Source organism: Musca domestica, unplaced genomic scaffold (genome assembly GCF_030504385.1).
Source record: "Musca domestica strain aabys unplaced genomic scaffold, Musca_domestica.polishedcontigs.V.1.1 2, whole genome shotgun sequence".
NCBI lineage: Eukaryota > Metazoa > Arthropoda > Insecta > Diptera > Muscidae > Musca > Musca domestica.
Window position 1 is genome coordinate 8,450,781 of NW_026712249.1, and position 18,763 is coordinate 8,469,543.

An 18,763-nucleotide genomic window follows, 5' to 3' on the forward strand; every position below is an offset into this window, starting at 1 on the left:
ACTTAATGGTACTCAATTTGATATTGCGTGAAGGGATGTGGCTGGAATCCTCAAATTTGATGTAGCTGTCATGTTTGCGGTTAAGATGTGGAAGTGATTTTGGAAATATGTACATTAATTGTACGAAAAGTACCAAATAGTACTGTATTTAGTACAATTTCGTACTGGGTGGATATATAGGGCTTGAAATCTGAAATTTGCTATTAGGGTCGCTGTTCATATGGAGCCTGGACATATGGAAGTGGTTTTGGATATGTGTGCTATAATTGTACGAAAAGTACTAAATAGTACTAAATTTGGTATTGGGTGAAATGATGAAGATAAAATTCTGACATTTTATATTTAGATTACAGATGGTATCTGTGTTTGAAACTTGACCGATGTTTTCGGAAATGTTTACTATATACGAAAAGTACTAAGAGGTACTAAATTGAATTTTACGGGAATGGACAGAGCTGGAAACTTAAATTTTGGTATGGATGTCACAGTTGGTGTCTGTAGTTGAGAGAAGGAGTAGGTTTCTGATAAGCGTACTATAATTGGACCAAATGGTACCAAATTTGGTAAAGGGAGAAATTTAAGATCTCAACTTCTGAAATTTAATAGTAGGTCACTCTTGGTATTTTGTGGTGGTTCTACCAAAGCGTACTATAATTATTCGACCACTGTTGGTATCAAGAATAAAGATATGTAGATGGTTTTGAGTATATGCCAACTAAATGTTATTGAATTTGGTATTGAGTAAAGGGATAGAGCTGAAATTTCGAAATTTGATTTGATGGAAACCTGGATATCTTCATTGAGAACATCCAGGAGCCTCCACAGAAAGTAGGAACTTACCGAATTGCCACAAAAGGTTTTTAGATAAAACTCTTCGACACAAAAAATAATTACGGAAAAAATCCACTATATTATGAAAGTTGAGCTAAACAAAAAAGCACGTGTATCGGCGTTTTGAAAGCAACGAAGATTGAGAGGACAAGTTGCCCCCTCTGGAACACTTTAGGAAATTTTTGAATTAGAATTCCTCAGAATTCATTATAGATATACAGTGTGTTCGGCAATTTTGCAGATAAAAATACGGAAAATAGTTTGGTCGCAAATTTTAAATCTCAAAAGTTTAGCACTTTTTCCAATTCGCTGAAAATTTTCTTATAAATTCACTGTATAGTTACATACATTACATACATGGAGACCTCTATAGTTTGAGTTATATTTCTCAATATTCAGAATAGAGATTTGCAATTTTAAAGAGATTTTTAAATTATATCTTTGATTTCATCAATGAAACAAAAGTTGTCCTCATCGAAGTCCAGAAAGGTTGTAGAACTGTATTCAATTAAAAAAAAAAAACAATTTTCAAACTTAAGTTTTCTCCAACATTCCCTGCCTGTACAAATTGAAAAAATGTTAATCATTTTGGCACGCAATATTGAAAATACTTACTTCTCTAAAAATTGAGAACACTATTTTTATAAGATCTAAAGCCTTCAAATTTTTTTAGAAAATTTTCTAAATTTAAGAATCCATAAAACCTTTTGTCTTTTCAAGTTCCTTGTAGTTTTTTACTGTAGGGAAATAGTTTTCATATGTTGTTATTTGCCCCACTTCAAAGTTCGACGATAATTACTGGCCATAAAAAAAATGCTTTAAACTGTTGCTACCGACTTAACTTTGTTATAGACTTAAGTTGTGGATGGTGTTGCTTTTCATTTGTTATTTTTGCTTTGCCTTCTCCCAGTGTGTTTAACCTTGAGTTTGCTTTGGTCGAGGTTACATGCGGCGGCTGTGCTGCCGCTGTTGATGATGATAAAAGCTACATTGCCGTAGACGGCCATGGATTTTGCCAAAACACATTTTGATTGATGACATCCGTCAATTTTGACAGTTTTCGTAGCAACAAAATGTTTGATATACGTTCTATCTCCTCCTTCTTCTTCTCTTTGAGAATAAGAAAAGGTTTTTTAATTTTTTCTCAAAACACAAAGAATGGATGAGGGGGGTGGTACAATGATGTATGAATAAAAGGGAGCGGTGGATGGTTCCTTTTTGGTGTATGATTAGGTTATACCGTCTGTCTGCAACTGACCCATTTGCTGGTTATGGGTTGCCCCAGTTGTTAAAGGACTTTTTATGGTGGAAAACTTATTCCAAGGGGGTTTGGTAGGGGTTGGGGGGTTATATTGGTAAATTTTAGGATTTTCAAGGTTTCAGCTTAGATATCGATCCCCTGTATGGGACTCTTGCCGAAACGATGCAATTGCAATGTAATTTTGGATCCCTTTTATATTTCGGATTTCTCAACGATATTCGATACTTAATAAGGTTCTGACATATCCTTCGTGGGACGGGACAATTGTAGATATTTTGCCACATGTCTGGGTCTAATAATTTCCAAATTTAAAGAATCAATTGGTATAAGAGTCAAGGTTGCGAAGTTAATTTGATATAGGAAGGTGGTAGCCTGGACATATGTAGGTCGCTCCGGAAATGTGTGCTATTATTGTACGAAAAGAAGTAAGAGGTACTAAATTGGTTACTATGCGAAGGATAGAGCTGGCATCATGAATTTTGATATTGAGGTCTCTGTTGATATCTGAAATTGAGATATGGATATGATTTTGGTAATGTGTACGAAAAGTACTAAATAGTACTAAATTTGGTATGGGGTGAAGGAATAGAGCTGGAATTCTGAAATGTGATATGGATGACACAGTTGGTGTCTGTGGTTAAGTTATTGGGGTGTTCATGGAAATGTGTACTATAATTGTTCGAAAAGTACTAAATAGTACTAAGGTTGGTACTGGGTGAAGGTATAGGTCTGAAATTCTCAAATTTGATATTGTGGTATGTGTTGGTATCAGGAATCGAAAAATGATGGCGGTTTCAGAAAAGAGAACTACTAAATGAGTACTATTGTCCGAAAAGTGCTATGTGGTACTAAATTTGCTATTGGCCGAAGGGATAGAGATACACTTCTGATATTTGATATTTTACTGATGGTATGTGTATTTGAGAGGGCTAGATGTCTCAAATTTGATATAGGGGCCTCTATTGATATCTGGGACTGAGATATGGAGGTAGAGCTTTTGGAAATGTGTACTATAATGGTGCGAAAAGTACTAAATAGTACTATATTCGGTAGTTAATAAGGTTCTGTTATATCGCTCATGGGACAGGAAAATTGCAGGCATTTTAAAGCCCAGCAATTTGCCTGTTTTACGTCTTTCCACATGTCTGTGTCTAATAATTTCCTAAATTAAAAACTCATGAACTTATATTTGGAGATTTGTGGGTTCCAGCATTTGTTTTATTAAGGCAACGCCTTCATTTTCTTGCCAGACCAAAATTTTTTTTTGCTTTTAAATTTGTTTGGCAAATTGGTAATAAATTGCCGAACCACTCCGGATATCAAAAAAAAAAAAAAAAAAAAAAAACAAGACAAAATGAACATTAGATGATTTCCTCCCCTTCTAAGCCAAAAAATACCCAATGACCATAGACCTGAAGCAAAGGCTACAACACACTCTTCATGCCTCATTTTCCTTCGTTTCTTCAGGTGCTTTTAATTTTGCAAGTTTTGGCATAAATTTCATTTCTTTGGAGTAGTAAAGTTAAAGCGATAAATGGTCAGAAAAATGGTTTAAATTATGAGCATAGACGGAGGAGAGGTGGAAGAACAAAGAGAAGCAGTTTGTATGGCTTCAACTAAAATGAAGTTGCCTTGGCAGAGCCATAGGAGCCATCTCTGCTTCGGCATATTCATTAACTACCCTTGGGGCTTTTGTTGCAGCTTGTTGTCTTGGGTTTCTACCCTGTCGTTTTTTTTTTTGGGTTAAGAGAGTTCTCAATTCCTCTCACCATCACAAAGTCATGATATGATGTTTGATGACGACGATGGACAGAAGCTGACCCTTTGGCGGTTAGATAAAGACCAGCAATTTTTTCCTCTTCGAGTAAAAACTAAATAAAGTATTTGACACTATATCATTATACGGTTGCACTTTTGGGATGTGTTTCAACAAAAATATGGTTACTCCCTGCCACACCACCTCCATGCTACTGCTCGTAAGGAAACTGTTTTCGTTGTGGCAGCAATGATGTTAACAACACCCTCTTGCAAATAGCTCCAGGGGGGTTTTGGTTGCTTAAAAAGAGATGCTCATTGTTTGACTATTTTTAAGTGCATACAAAGGTAATTCCCTCTCACACACACATACCATCATTCACACATATGTAAATAATACGCACCAGAGACCAATTGTGGTCTGAAATCAACGTCCATTCATTCATCATCTGTGGCATTTGGGAATTTTGGCTTTGAAAACTATTTTCTGAGTAGTCAAGGTATTGGCCATGTTCAAATGGTTGTTATGAGCAGCAAAGCCAAGCATCAATTTGGACACATGAATGATATGACCGGTTCGTAGGAACTCCAAACATGGATGCACTCTTTTTGAAATTTAACCAAAATAAGAGAAGAAAGAAAGCAGAATTTTTAGCTTAAAGCAATGGCATAAATTAAACGTTTGCGGTATTTAATGGTAATTGCAGCTTTTTGGCATAAGATTTTTGATATTTTTTTTGGCGGGAGCGGGATGAGTGTAGGTTACATGTTCAAATGGCACCACAGAGTTTAAATTTGCGTAACACTTAACAGCTACTGTTTGTTCTTCAATGGCAACAGCAGCACCTCCTTGATTATGAGGAAGAACCAAAGTACGTTCGGATGGTTGGTGTTGATGCCACAAATTGCAGCTAATTAGTCATCAGGCATCTCTTTTTAACCCCCCCCCCCCCCCCCCCCCCCCCCGCCTCCTACAGCAAAATATTATGACTGTAGGGAACTGACTCCCAGGCACCCAGTTGGCTGGTGGTAGGGTTAAGCATCAAAAGGTGTGTTCGGGTTTTTGAAGAACACAATGTTGTTGGGCAAATATCTGCAAGGAAATTTGAGGTGAGGTCGATTGCACAAAACATAATGATGCTCATTAATGGGTATTTAAGGTGTTATGGCCAGGAAATATTGGGAAGAAACAGGGGGGGGGGGGGGGCGGTTCGAAAGTGTTATTTGATATTGACAAGAAAAGCTCCGCAAAGACCCGACAATGAGTGAAGACAGAAGGAAACATATGTGGACTTTATTTAGACATTGAAGGGCATAACATTTTGGCGTTTTGAAGGTTTTGTTGTAAATGTTAGTCTATATTTTGATATGTGCAGATCCGGATGATTTTATACATTTTTAAGGCCCTATTTTAAAATTTTAGAATACATTTCCAAGCCAAGTTTGGCTTATGAAAACTTCCCAATATTGGCTCATATTTCGATATGAGCCCCATAATGCCGAGCTTGGATGTTTTCAAGAAGATATATTGAAGCTTTTGGGTATAACTGAAATTATGGTCGAAATTTTGAAAATTGCTCTGTCGGATTTTTTAATATTGTGATCATAATTTTTTGATTTTTTTTTTTGGAATTTCGAAAATGCGTTTTTGGAGAAATCCCATTATTTGTCGGATCACTTGAATTATGAACATCATTTTTTTAAATTTTGGTCGAAATTTTGAAAATAGGTCTTTGAAGAAACCCCATTATCTGTCGGACCGAATACGTTCGTTCGAGTTCGTGTCAAAATGCAACCATTTCATTTGAAAAATATATCCTAAATCTTCCATATTGTATCTTGAAATCATCCGAACTCAGCAATTTGGGGCTCATATCGAAATATATTATTTAGAATTTTTCGTACGCCGAACATTTATTCCACATAACAAGCACTTCGTTTAAATTCTAGTTAAAAACAGCATATCGGAAGTAAAAATGATCAAATCAGAACTCTAAAGGGCACACACCTCTACCTTGACTCCATATGTTTGAGCTCGACTAGAAAGACTTAATAATTTTAATTCTGGCTGATTATCATCCATCATCCTTCGAATGAGGGCTAAACCTTTGCTATTTTTTTAAATTCGAATATTTTTTTAATGTGTTTTTTTAATTTTTTCCCAAATACTAATTGATTTTTTTTTGCTCTCTCTCTTTTCCAGGTCGCAGTGAACCGCCGGTCGGTGTTGGCGATCCCTGTGCTGGTTGCAATAAACCAATTTTAGATAAATTTTTATTAAATGTTTTAGAACGCGGTTGGCATGCGTCCTGCGTACGCTGCTGCGAATGCCTTCAGCCTTTAACGGATAAATGCTTTAGTAGAGAATCGAAACTTTACTGTAGGAATGATTTCTTTAGGTAAGTATATCACGGATACAAAAAAGTTAGAATTGATATTTGGGAGGTTTACGACATTTTGTAGAAAACTTAAAATAATACATATTAAACTTAAAACATAAAAAATCTCTAGAATTGTTTTTCTTGTTGTGAATACCTTAAAGCTTGTGGGGTTTATACAAATATTTGACATTTAATTGTTTCATATTAGCATGTTTTATACAGTTTGTGACATTTTTGATGTTTGCAACCTTTTTTCATAAACATAAAAATCGGTATTTTAATAATTTTACTAGATTTCCCACACTTCCTTTTGGTTCTAAATCAATTTTTATGGTTTTTCGAACACACATGATGTTTGTAACATTTTTGACATTTTGTCGTAAACTTGAAAAATTTTACTTAATTCATATTATCCACTTTCCTAGATTTTCTTTTGATTTTTAACCACCGTTAACAGGTTTTTGACATATGTGACGTTTGTAACATTTTTGTCGTAAACCCCCAAAATCCATTATAAACTGAAGGCTTCTTAAAAATTCTTCAAAACTCATGTTATATTTTTTATTGAATAATTTTAAATCATATATTTCAAGTTAAAAACGCTTTTATACCAGTTTTTTACGTTTTTGACAATTGCAACAGTATGCAAAAGAAAACTTAAAAATTACTTTTCAAAGGAAAATTAACTGAACTGTTCGAATTGAGTTAATTTACCAGTCTAATTGCTTAACATTAGTAGGTTTTATACACATTTTTGACATTTACGACGTTTGCGACATTTTGTCCTACACATGAAAAATGCCTTTTTAAATTATATTTTATGCTTCCCTACACTTTCTTTTAGTTTTAAATTACTTTTTACAAGTTTTTGACATATGTGACGTTTGTAACATTTTTGTCGGAAACTCCCCGATTCACATATAAACTAAAGGCTAGCCAAGAAAGACACCTAATTACATTGAGTGTACAAATTTAAAATATTTAAATCGTATATTTCAAGTGAAAAACATTTTATTCGGGTTTTATACGTTTTTGACATTTACAACAGTGTGTGAAAAAACCTTAAATATTAAATTTTAAACTAAAAGAAAGCGAACCAGGCCATTTCAGTTCATTTCCGAGCCTAATTACTTAGAATTTGTGGGTTTTATATGTACAGGTTTTTGACATTTTTGACATTTTGTCGTAAACTTGCAAAATGTTATTTTACTCATATTATCCGCTTTCCCACACTTATTTTTAGGTTTAAATCACATTTAACAGGTTTTTGACATATGTGACGCTTGTAACATTTTTGTCGTAAACACAAAAATATCCCGAAAATCATGTATCCACCCTAACAAAATCCTCTAAACCCTGATTTTTCCCCTATTTCATTGAATACTTTCAAAAAATGTCACATACAAAGTGCATTTTAAGTAAAAATCGTTTTATACATGATTTTTACGTGTTTGACAATTAAGATAGGGTGTGAAAAAACCTTAAAAATTACATTTTAAACTAAAAGAAGCCGAAACAGGCCATTTAAGTTAATTTCCGTGCCTAATTCCTTAGCATTTGTGGGTTTTATACAGGTTTTTGACATTTGCGACATTTTGTCGTAAACTTGTGAAATGCTATTTTACTCATATTATCCGCTTTCCCACACTTCCTATTGGTTTTAAATTACTTTTTACAGGTTTTTGACATTTGTGACGTTTGTAACATTTTTGTCGTAAACTCCCCTAATTACTTAAAATTTAAAAACTAGTGAAAAAATTCATCCAAAACTTGTTCTCTTAAATTGAATATTCTTAAATAATGTACTTTAAGTAAAAAACGTTTTATACAAGTATTTTACGTTTTTGACATTTGCAACATTGTGTGAAAAAAAACCTTAAAAATTACAGTTTTAACTAAAAGAAAGCGATCCAGACCATTTAAATCTTTTTCCCACGCTAATTGCTTAACATTTTGGGGTTTTATACAAGTTTTTTACATTTTGACGTTTTTGACATTTTGTCGTAAACTTGCAAAATGTTATTTTACTCATGTTATTCACATTCCCACACTTCCTATTGGTTTTAAATCACTTTTTACAGGTTTTTGACATTTGTGACGTTTGTTACATTTTTGTCGTAAACCCAAAAAATCCCACAAAATCATATATCCACCCTAACAAGGTCCTCTAATCCCTGATTTTTTCCCTATTTCATTGAATACTTTCAAAAAATGTCACATACATGCCATACATGGCAAAACTAATTCCGCTTTATTTGTCCATCTGCATGCAAAGCAATGACGATTTATTTTTGCAATCACAGCTCGGTGGCAACAACAAAACAAACAGAAAAAAAAACGTTAAATAAAGAAAAATCAATTAAAACACGAACAATAAACATAGAAAAATGTTAGCAAAAGGATGTGTGATTTAAAACCTGTTAAACAAAAAAGAAAAGCGAAATGAAAAACGATGACAACGAAATAGAATAGAAGGAAGAATAAAAAAAATAATAATATGGCGGTGTCCTTCAATTTTTTTCCCATGTTCCTCCATTTTTTTTTATTAATTTTTCCAATTCACTCATTGTTTGAATAACTGAGAATGTCAATATTGTCATCATCTTTAGTATCCTTGGAAAAACGCATGCAAAAAAAATTATTGGAAAAATCACAGGGAAATGAAAATAAAATTGCAGGCAGATATGCCATGCCATGCCATGATTTGATGGGATTTGTATCTCAAGTATGGTGAGGGGGGGAGGGGGGATTTAATAGAATGATGAGTGTCATACACTTGATTGGCACGAAAGAGTGTTGATTGATTTGTGATGGGATTTAATTTTTCTCCACTTTTTCTCATTTCTTTGCCTCTTCTCTTTCCAGGCGCTATGGCACAAAATGCAGCGGCTGCGGCCAAGGCATTGCTCCCTCCGATCTCGTTAGGAAACCTCGTGATAAGGTGTTTCACCTCAATTGTTTTACATGTTGTATCTGCCATAAACAGCTCAGCACCGGCGAACAGCTCTATGTGCTGGACGAGAACAAATACATCTGCAAGGATGACTATTTGCTGGGCAAGGCGCCGTCGATATGTGGCCATAATTCGTTAAGTGGTAAGTACTCGCAAAGACAAGCATTTATATCCACACAAATATACACACATACATATACCTCTCTCTATTTCTCTACAAACAAACATTGCCATGTATGTCGAACATCTTATGCTAATTAGTTGGAAGAAGATATCATCAAACACACATGCACACACACACACATGTATGAATAGACCAAAATGGCCTTTGTAGGCAATGTGTGTCTGAATAAACTCTTTCTTTGTGTGTGTGTATAGGTGTGTGTTTGGAAATCTTACAATATTTTGTGAAAATATCCAAAGTTGAACAGCAACAACAAATATTTTCATATCAAAGTGTTGGCATGTTATGTATATTCCATGCTATTGTTTGCCATGGTCTCAGTCAGTCAGTCATTCAAACCAATTCATGGTTGCAAAGGGGGGGTTTGTGTGCATCATCACAACATTGAATTCAGCTGCATCAAACCAGACATGGATGTTGATTGCATTGCCGATGAGGATGATGTTGTAGTTGTTGCTGTTGTTGTGTTGAATGAATGTCATGCCATCATTTTGGGCCACACCATGCCATAACACGACAATGTATTATTTACTCGACAGTGGGAGAATTTGGCGAAAACGGGTTAAATTTTTAATTATTTCAAACACGAGAAAATGGAACTGATTATTTTCAATTAATAGATGGCCCCATACAAATAGGCGAAAAGGGTCCATAACTAAAGCTTTTGGCGTCCTCGAAGAAAATCAAACTTCTAAGTCCTTATCTGTTTTGTCAACTCACATTTTTGTTCCTCAATGGCTTCAAAGACATAAATGATCAAATTATTGGTTAAAGATCCACCCTCAGCCATATGGCTTCAGAGGGTATTTATCATTTGATGGGCCAAAACACATTTCATCAAAACAACAATTTAAGACCCCAAGTCTCTTTTGACCAAATCCTTTTTAGGAAATTTGGAGTCGATCTGGCAGTGTTCGTCCGTCCATCTTTCTGGCTGATTTGGTCTAAACTTGGTACATCGTAATATTTTTGTCAAACTTAGATCGGGTTCGGAGATGAACAATATCGGTGCATTCCTTCTGGTACCTCCCCCACAATAGTTTAAAATTTTCTCAGAAAATAATATAACTCATTGAACTGGAAAGGACCCTCCCCTTTTTTTTTGCAAACTTTGCAAATCGTAATATTTGTATGAGAGCTAGGTCAGATGTGAAAATGGACAATTTCGGTCCACTACGTCATGTACCTCCCCCACAAAGGGTCAACATTTTTTATTATTAAAACTATCGTAAAATACGAAATATGCATCCGATGCTCTTCAAATTTCACACTTCTATAATATATTTTTACTACCACAAGATCGGATATGAAGATGGATATGTATGAGCACTCTTTCTGGTACCTCCCCCACAAAGGGTCGAAATTTGGAATAATTTTAACGCTCATAAAATGCGAAATAACGAACGGATTGTCTTCAAATTTCTCACACCGCAATATTTTTACCACAACAAGATATGATGGGAAGATGGAAAATGTCGGCCCACTTCTTCTGGTACCTCCACCACAAAGGGTCAACATTTTGAATAAATTTAACTCTCACAAAAAGTCGAAATAAGCATCCGATTGTCTTCAACTTTCACACATCACAATATTTTTACTGACACTATATCTAGGGGGGAGATGGAATATATCGGCACACTCCTTCTGGTACCTCCCCCACAAAGGGGTCAACATTTTGAATAGCCCTGAAGCTCAGAAAATGCGAAATTAACATTCGGTTTCTTTCAAACTCGGAACATCCCAGTATTTCTATCGAACTAAAGTCTGACATGAAGATGGAGTATATCGGTCCCCTCCTTATCCCCCACAAAGGGTCAAAATGTTGAATATTATTAACTAATATAAAATGCGAAATAAACATCCGATTCTATTAAAATTTAACAGAACACAATATATCCACTACCACAAGATGTGTTGTGGAGATGGAAGATTTTACTCTTCTGGTTCCTCCCCCACAAAAAAATCACAACCTTCAATAATTATATTTCTTACTAGCAAGTGCTTTTTATTTCTTCATACACTCATTTCTTCCTACACTCAAAATAGAAAATTTTCTTAGTTTGACAAAATGTTTCAATCCACGCCTCAGACTTTCAAGGTTTTATATATTATTCAGGTTTCTCCTTTTTTTGGAAACAATAATAGGAAAATGTTTACCCTTTACACTGAGGGGAATATTAGTCAAACCTTTGCACAATGGACTCACATCCCATTTTTCCGGCCAAAACTATTTCAACGTCTACATGTGTAAACCCTAGAAGCCAACAGTGACCTCAATCTCAAATTTTAGAATTTCAGCTCCATACCTTCACCCAATATCAAATTTAGTACTATTTTGTACTTTTAGAACAGTAATAGTACACATTTCCAGACCACCTTCACCTCAGTATTACATTTCAGGATTCCAGCCCCATAACTTCACGCAATACCCAATTTAGTACCACTTTGTACTTTTCGTACAATTATAGTACACATTTTCAAAACCATCTCCATATCTCAATTCCAGATACCAACAAAGACTTCAATATCAAATTTGAGGATATCTGCCCTACCCCATCCAATACCAGATTTAGTACCATTTAGTACCTTTTGAAGTAATATAGTATACATTTCCAAAACTATCTCCAAATCTTAACCACAGCCACCAACAGTGACATCCATATCAAATTTCAGGATTCCAGCCCCAAATTTCAAGTGAAGACCCAATACCTAATTTAGTACCACTTTGTACTTTTCTTACAATTATAGTACATATTTCCAAAACTACCTTCACATATCAATTCCAGGTGCCAATTGATACCTCAATATCAAATTTGAGGACTGCAACCCTATCCCTCTACCCAATACCCAATTTAGTACCATTAGTACTTTTCGTACAAATATATAGGACGCATTTCCAAGCCACCGTCAAATCTCAATTCCACATGTGAACAGAGACATCAATATCAAATTTGAGGATTCCAGGCCTATCCCTTCTCCCAATACCAAATATAGTACCATTTAGTACGTTTCGTGCAATTATAGTAAACCTTTCCAAAAGCACCGCCATATGTTCAGGCTAAAGATGATCAGCGATGCTAATACCAAATTAGCGATTTCAAGCCCTATCTGTATACCCAATACCAAATTGTGCTATTTATTTAGTACTATTACGGGCACTTATGGTACACATTCCAAAAAAGCACCTCTTTATCACAATTCTACAACCAAGAGGGACTCCAATACAAAATTTCAAAATTCCAGCTTCATCCCTTCACCGTAAGCCGAACTGTTCCAAATTTCGTACCTTTTAGTACAGTTCGCACACTTTGTGTACATTTCCAAAACCAACTTCATACTTTCAAACTTACTTTCCAAACTTGATTCTCAAGTTTTTAGCTCTATCCATTCACATAATATTAAATGGTTCCATTCTAGAAGTTTGGTACCTTTTAATAGTACTTTTCGTAACCTTAACGTTCGAATTTCCAAAAACCCTTTAGTACACATGTTCTGCACTACATCAGTGACTCTCATTCCAAATTCCGGAATTCTAGCTCATTCCTGTTGTCGACTACAAAGTATTAAATTTTAAGTACATTTTTGTACTTTTCGTTGAGTTTTAAGGTTCAATTAGACATGCCATAACCAAAACTGTATGAAACAGCTGTTCAAAATAATCTTATGAGATATTTGCTCTGTTCCAGTACCTGAAAGAATCTACTAGTTTTTAAAAACTTTTACATTCTTGAAGTTCTGGAACAGATTAATATGTAATTTATTATTTGTGACATACCATAACAACATAGCCATAACGCTTACGATAGATACTAAGGGCTAAGGGTATACAGCTGTCATCAAAATCGACTGATATTTTTAAGTTATTTTAGTTGACTTTGAAAAAATCCCCTATTCGGTAAAGTTCGGGATTATATCTCTGTATACCAATTGACAAAAAAAATCCTTTCGAGGAAAATCCCACCGTTGCCTTATTATGCCCATTTGGTCGTTGATATTGTAGCTATGTGCGTGCGGTAAATGTTTAGTCAAAATTTTGTTTAGATTTTATACAAATTTTACCAAACTAATAATTTAAACGGCTGCCTGTTGTATGTGTTGTTGGTGGTGTTGCTGTTGTTGTTGCTGCTCGTGTTGTATCATGCTATTGTTTTATGTTGCAAATGCAAGTGCCCGACATTAACAACACGACAATAAGAGCAATAACAATACGAGTACTTAAATCCCAACGAGAAGAGGCCATGGGTTTGGATATAAAATGTAAACGCCAATGCAAATGTTCAACACGAAAATACACACTCACAGATGTGTGGATGGTCACACACACACATTCACATTGTAAATGATGTGATGTTCCATTGCTTTCGTTGCTGTTGTTCGCCTGCTTCAACCATTCATAGTTTTGTTGTTTGCCAAGTAAATATTTGTAAGCCTGTGTTGAAATTTATGCATGCACACACACACACTCACATACCTCTGTGAGAGTCTGTTGCAAAGTGCATCTCTTTGTGTGTGTGTGTGTGTGTGTATGTTTGTTTGTATATATGTGTACAGCATAAATAACAGCAACAATAACTTTGCAACCTTAAATTGCAAAGTGTACAAATACTTAAATGTTCACATTATCTCCCCCCACCCCCATCCCCCTCTCTCTTTTATTGCAAATATGCGTGTCTATTTTTCTATGGCCAGAGATGAAATAGTTTCAAATGCCTGTGTATATGTGTGTGTGCGTGTCTGATGTCTATTACGGGTGTTGGTGTGTGACGCTTTTATAATGTTAGCTCAAAATGTTATTGTTGATAATGTGAGCGTGTGTGTGTGTGTGTGCGCGAGAGCGTGCGTGTGTTTGCCATATTTGTTTAGCTTTAGTTTTATGATAAAATGCATTTAGTCGTCGCTAAATCGCATTTAAGCAATTTTACTAAATAACACTTGGGGAATATTTATCAATAGCAATAAAAATAAAAAAACAACAGCAGCAACGGCTCCACAGCAACAAATAATACTTTTCGAATAATGTTTTGGGGTTTTGAAATTTCCATAGATCCATCATTTTTAGACATTTATCTCTACAAAGCCCATACTTTGTTGCTGCTGCAGCGAAGCTAGTGGTGGTGGTGTTGGGGAATGGAATGCATTGCTGCTCCATGTTATTCATATTTGTTAGATAAGCGCGGTTAATTATGATAATTTTTGATGAACGATTTTGTTTATTATCCACCGCAGCGACTATGGCAAGATGACAACAACAAAATGCCATAAAATTTGAGTCACGATCGCGTAATTGACTCTAAACATTTTAACAATTAAAAAAAAAATAATAATTATATATTTTATAGATAAGAGTTGGAAAATTGAAAACTAATTTTGGAAAATTTTGTTTTGGGCATGATGGATTTATGAAGTTAGGAGAGAATTTTAAAACCTCATCTTGTAATCGTAAATTTTTCAAATCATTCGAATATTAAAAGTGAAAATTATTGAAATTACACTGAATCTTGTTGGTCCAAAAAAAAAAAGAAAAAGTTTTTCAGACTCTAACAACTTGTAGCTCTGTGCGTCTTTAAAAAAGATTAAAATTAATAAAAACAATCCTTAAAAAATAATTCTAAAAATAAACACATTATGCATTAATATTTGATAGAGACATTATAAGATATTGGTCGGTTTCGGTATTCATTTTCAAAAATTTAGATCTTTCAGACATTGAAAATTATTTTTTTTAGCATTTTCTTTAAACATCCCACACTTTTGTGTTGGAAGACATACCTGTTCTCCATCTCCGAATCTCCTGGCAAAATACATCTCTTTAAATGCCTCAAAAATGCTGTTCCCAAATTTTACTTTTGAGAATTTTTAAAAATTATGCTACCACAAAGCTCTGCAATGCCCAAAAATGTAAAATTTATAATTTTGGTATAAAAAAAACCTTTGGAAAAAATAATCCTGAGTGTCCTTGGAAAAAATAATATTAAGATCTACCCAACTGCGATGCAAAATAATCTTTAAAAATCTATGAAAATTCATTGAAAAATTACTTTAAAAATATTTTGGACAGTTCTGGAAATTACTTTTGAAAAGCAAAAAAAAAAAAAATTAAAAAAAATTTCCTTAGAAAATTTCGAGAGGGTCCTTGAAAGATATGTTCCGAATAATTGCTAATTCCAAAAATTCTTTAAAAATATTCTTGATAGTTCTGGAAACTACTGCAAATGTGTGATTAAAGCCGCTGTAAATATTCCTCAAAAATTTTCGAGAGGGTCCTTGAAAAGATATGTTCCGAAATTACTTTAGAGAAGCAAACATTGCAGGCTTTTACAAAAAAATTTCCAACGAAAATTTTCGAGAAAAGATATGTTCCGAATAGTTACAAATTCAAAATTTTCTTTAAAAATCTATGAAAATCCATCAAAAAATGACTAAACAAATATTTTTGACAGTTCTGGAAATTAATTTAAAAAGCACGCAATTACAGGCTCACAAGCCCCTAAAGAATTTCCTCAGAAAACTTCGAGAGGGTCCTTGAAAATATATGTTCCGAATTTAAGCACTGAAGGCCATTGAAAAACTCACACATTTAAATCCTTCCTTTGAGTCCTTGAGAATAATTGTAGATTATAGTCTTGAAAGCCTTTTGAAATGTTCCAAATTATTCCTCTAATCGTCTTTGCAAAATATTCGTTATAAATATCTTGAACATTTTGGAAGAAAAAAATTTGTCTAAAATTCCCAAGAGAATCCTTGAAAATTATTTTCAAACAAATTCCATCGATAAAATATATGAAGTGTAGCCCTGGTAGTGCTTTCAAGGTGTTCTTCATAAATTTTATTGAAAACCTCCAAATATAGATTTTACGCTAGTTTCTATAGCAATATCCTGAATGTGCTTTGATTCTTTATAAAACTTATGCCCATGGGCCCATTGAAAAAATATTTGAAAATCCACTAGACGTCCCGAAAAAGAAATAATTTTTATTTGTCTCCAAACCCTAGCTCTAATAGCCGCAGAAAAATATTATTTACAAAACTGATAAAAACCTATGAAAACACTATGCAAGTCTTTAAGAAAATCCCGAAATTGAGCTCTAACAGACCTTGAAAAATATGCAAATATGTCCTGAAAACTTTTGAAAAAATACTTTCGAAAAACTCACTCAGGGATCTTCAAAAAATAATATTAAAAAATTCCAAAGTAATCATCTATGCAAAATAGTCTTCGAAAACTCTTCGAAAATAGCAAAAAATATGTCCCGACAACTCAAGTTTCTGCTAGACTGGCCCTGAAAAATATACTTAAAAAATCCATCGATGGTTTGTGAAAAATAATACTGAAATCAAGGCCTACAAAAAATGTCGGTGAAGAAGATTAATCTTCCATCTGAAAATGGTCTTTAACAACTTTTGGAAAATAGCAAAAAATATCTGCCCATATTTCAAATTTTCTACTAGCCCTAAAAAATCGAGAAAAATAATATTAAAATCAAGGCCTATATAAGCTCGGTCTAGAGGACTAATTTTGTCATCAATTTGGCGGGAAACTTAGTGGTTTTGATACCATTGTGATTTGACTTTTATCAAATTTCAAATCATAATTATGTGCGTTGACTTCAAGTTTGGAATTCAGATGGGCTTACTAACCGACCTTACAAAGGCCTTGATTGAAATGTCCCAATTTTTGATCTGACAGTTCTCGGAATATTTACCTAAAGCCCCAGAAAATTACACTGAATACCCTTGAAAAAACGTGATTTAGAATTCCAAGATTCGAATTTAATTATCCTTGAAAAATATTTAAACCGATCAAACAAACAAATATAAAAATATTTGTTTGTTTGTTCGGGTTGTTGCAACAACAAAATATTTGTAAAGAAGTTGTGAGAGAATTTCAAATAGATTTTTAAAAAATTCCATCATTGCCATTTATGAACCACTGGAGAATAATCCAAAAAATTTATTAAAAATCTATCGGAAAATAATCAAAAAAACAAAAAAAAAGCAATATTTCAAAAAGTCAGATTACGGAGAGGCTATACTCCCCCTCTTTTTCTTAAATTTTCTTGATTTTTTTTCAAAAATTTAAAAAAATTGAGGTTATAATCCAAAGAGGCCTAACTATTTACTCTTTATTCAAAATCTACACAGCAAAAATCCTTTAGACATTTCGACCATAATGCCATTCATATTTGCCAACTAACTTTTAGAGACATCATTTATATGGCATAGATTTGGGATATTTAAGGTATTACCATACACTCACACACACACACATACAAACATATGTCACTTCTATACCTTGTGTACATATTTGTTTGTTTATAAAGAAGTTTTCTTTTCTTTGGAATAACAAGAACTATAGCAACAACAAAAACAATCTAGCTTCTACTACCATTTTAATAGTAGATTCCGGCTATTAAGGCAATAAAGTAAAAGTTTGCCATAAACAGAAAACTTATGCACCTACACATGGCCACACAGACACACACACATTTAAGCTATTTCCAGCAAGTATGAAAGCATGCAACACATTTATCCTGTTCTGTCTCAGAGACAAAACTTCTTTGGTTACCTTCCCTGAAAGGCATTCAAATATATGTATCATGTGCCTCATACTTAGTTAAGAGGCAACTCCAAGCATTGGGGCAACAAAAACCTTGAGTATGGTATGAGAGTTGTATGAGTAGCTTATTCAAAAATGAGACAAAAATTTCAAATCTCTAGGACTGTGTGTTGCTGCGGTGTGTGTGTGAGTCTCTAATAAAATGCCAATATTTAAGGAAAGATGGACAATTCCTGCAACTCTATCTTTACCTCTGGCTCTGCCAACATCTTAGATTGTTGCTAAGAAGCTAAATATTTGCCAGCCTTATGTTTACCCCCTCAAAACGAGAAGTACACCATAGAGATAAATGCTTTCTGGGAGTGCACAATCAAGGTGCAGATGAGAGGTAAGAGATGAAGAAGGTAGAGGAGGAGGAGGAGGGGGGCAGAATGCCTGCTGTTTGTATTCACACAAAGTTAAAGAAACGGAAATGCATAAAGCTAGACACAAACAGTCAACAGACTTACTCACACAAAGGCATACATTTGTATGTGTGTGTGTGCCATTTCTTTAAACTTTATGTTATTCACATTCTGCCAAGATAGACACGTACATCCTTCGTGTTTCCTATCTTCGCATTTGAATGTGAGCATAAACTTATTAAAGCGGAAATGATATTCAAATACTGTCTTGACATTATTTCGTAGAAATATATGTTTGTTGATGCTGATGCTGTTTTTTTATGAGAGGGAGAGAGAGAGAGAGAGAGTAGAAGCAAAACATTGCTACAGGATATGAAAATTGATGACTTTTAAATAGTCAGCAAAGTCAGAGGAGAACAACATGGAGATAGGGTGCA

The 18,763-nt window shown here is 34.2% G+C and overlaps 1 protein-coding gene across 2 annotated transcripts in view; it reads left to right on the forward strand.

The window, feature by feature from the left end:
* Positions 1-18,763, forward strand: part of LOC131802177 (LIM/homeobox protein Lhx1-like) — a 163,946-nt gene that overhangs the window by 39,640 nt on the left and 105,543 nt on the right. For both annotated transcript variants that reach the window (XM_059121771.1, XM_059121770.1), the window contains exons 2-3: positions 6,051-6,246; positions 9,094-9,323. In XM_059121771.1, coding sequence (XP_058977754.1) covers positions 6,051-6,246; positions 9,094-9,323 — 426 coding nt within the window. The remainder of the gene's footprint in view (positions 1-6,050; positions 6,247-9,093; positions 9,324-18,763) is intronic.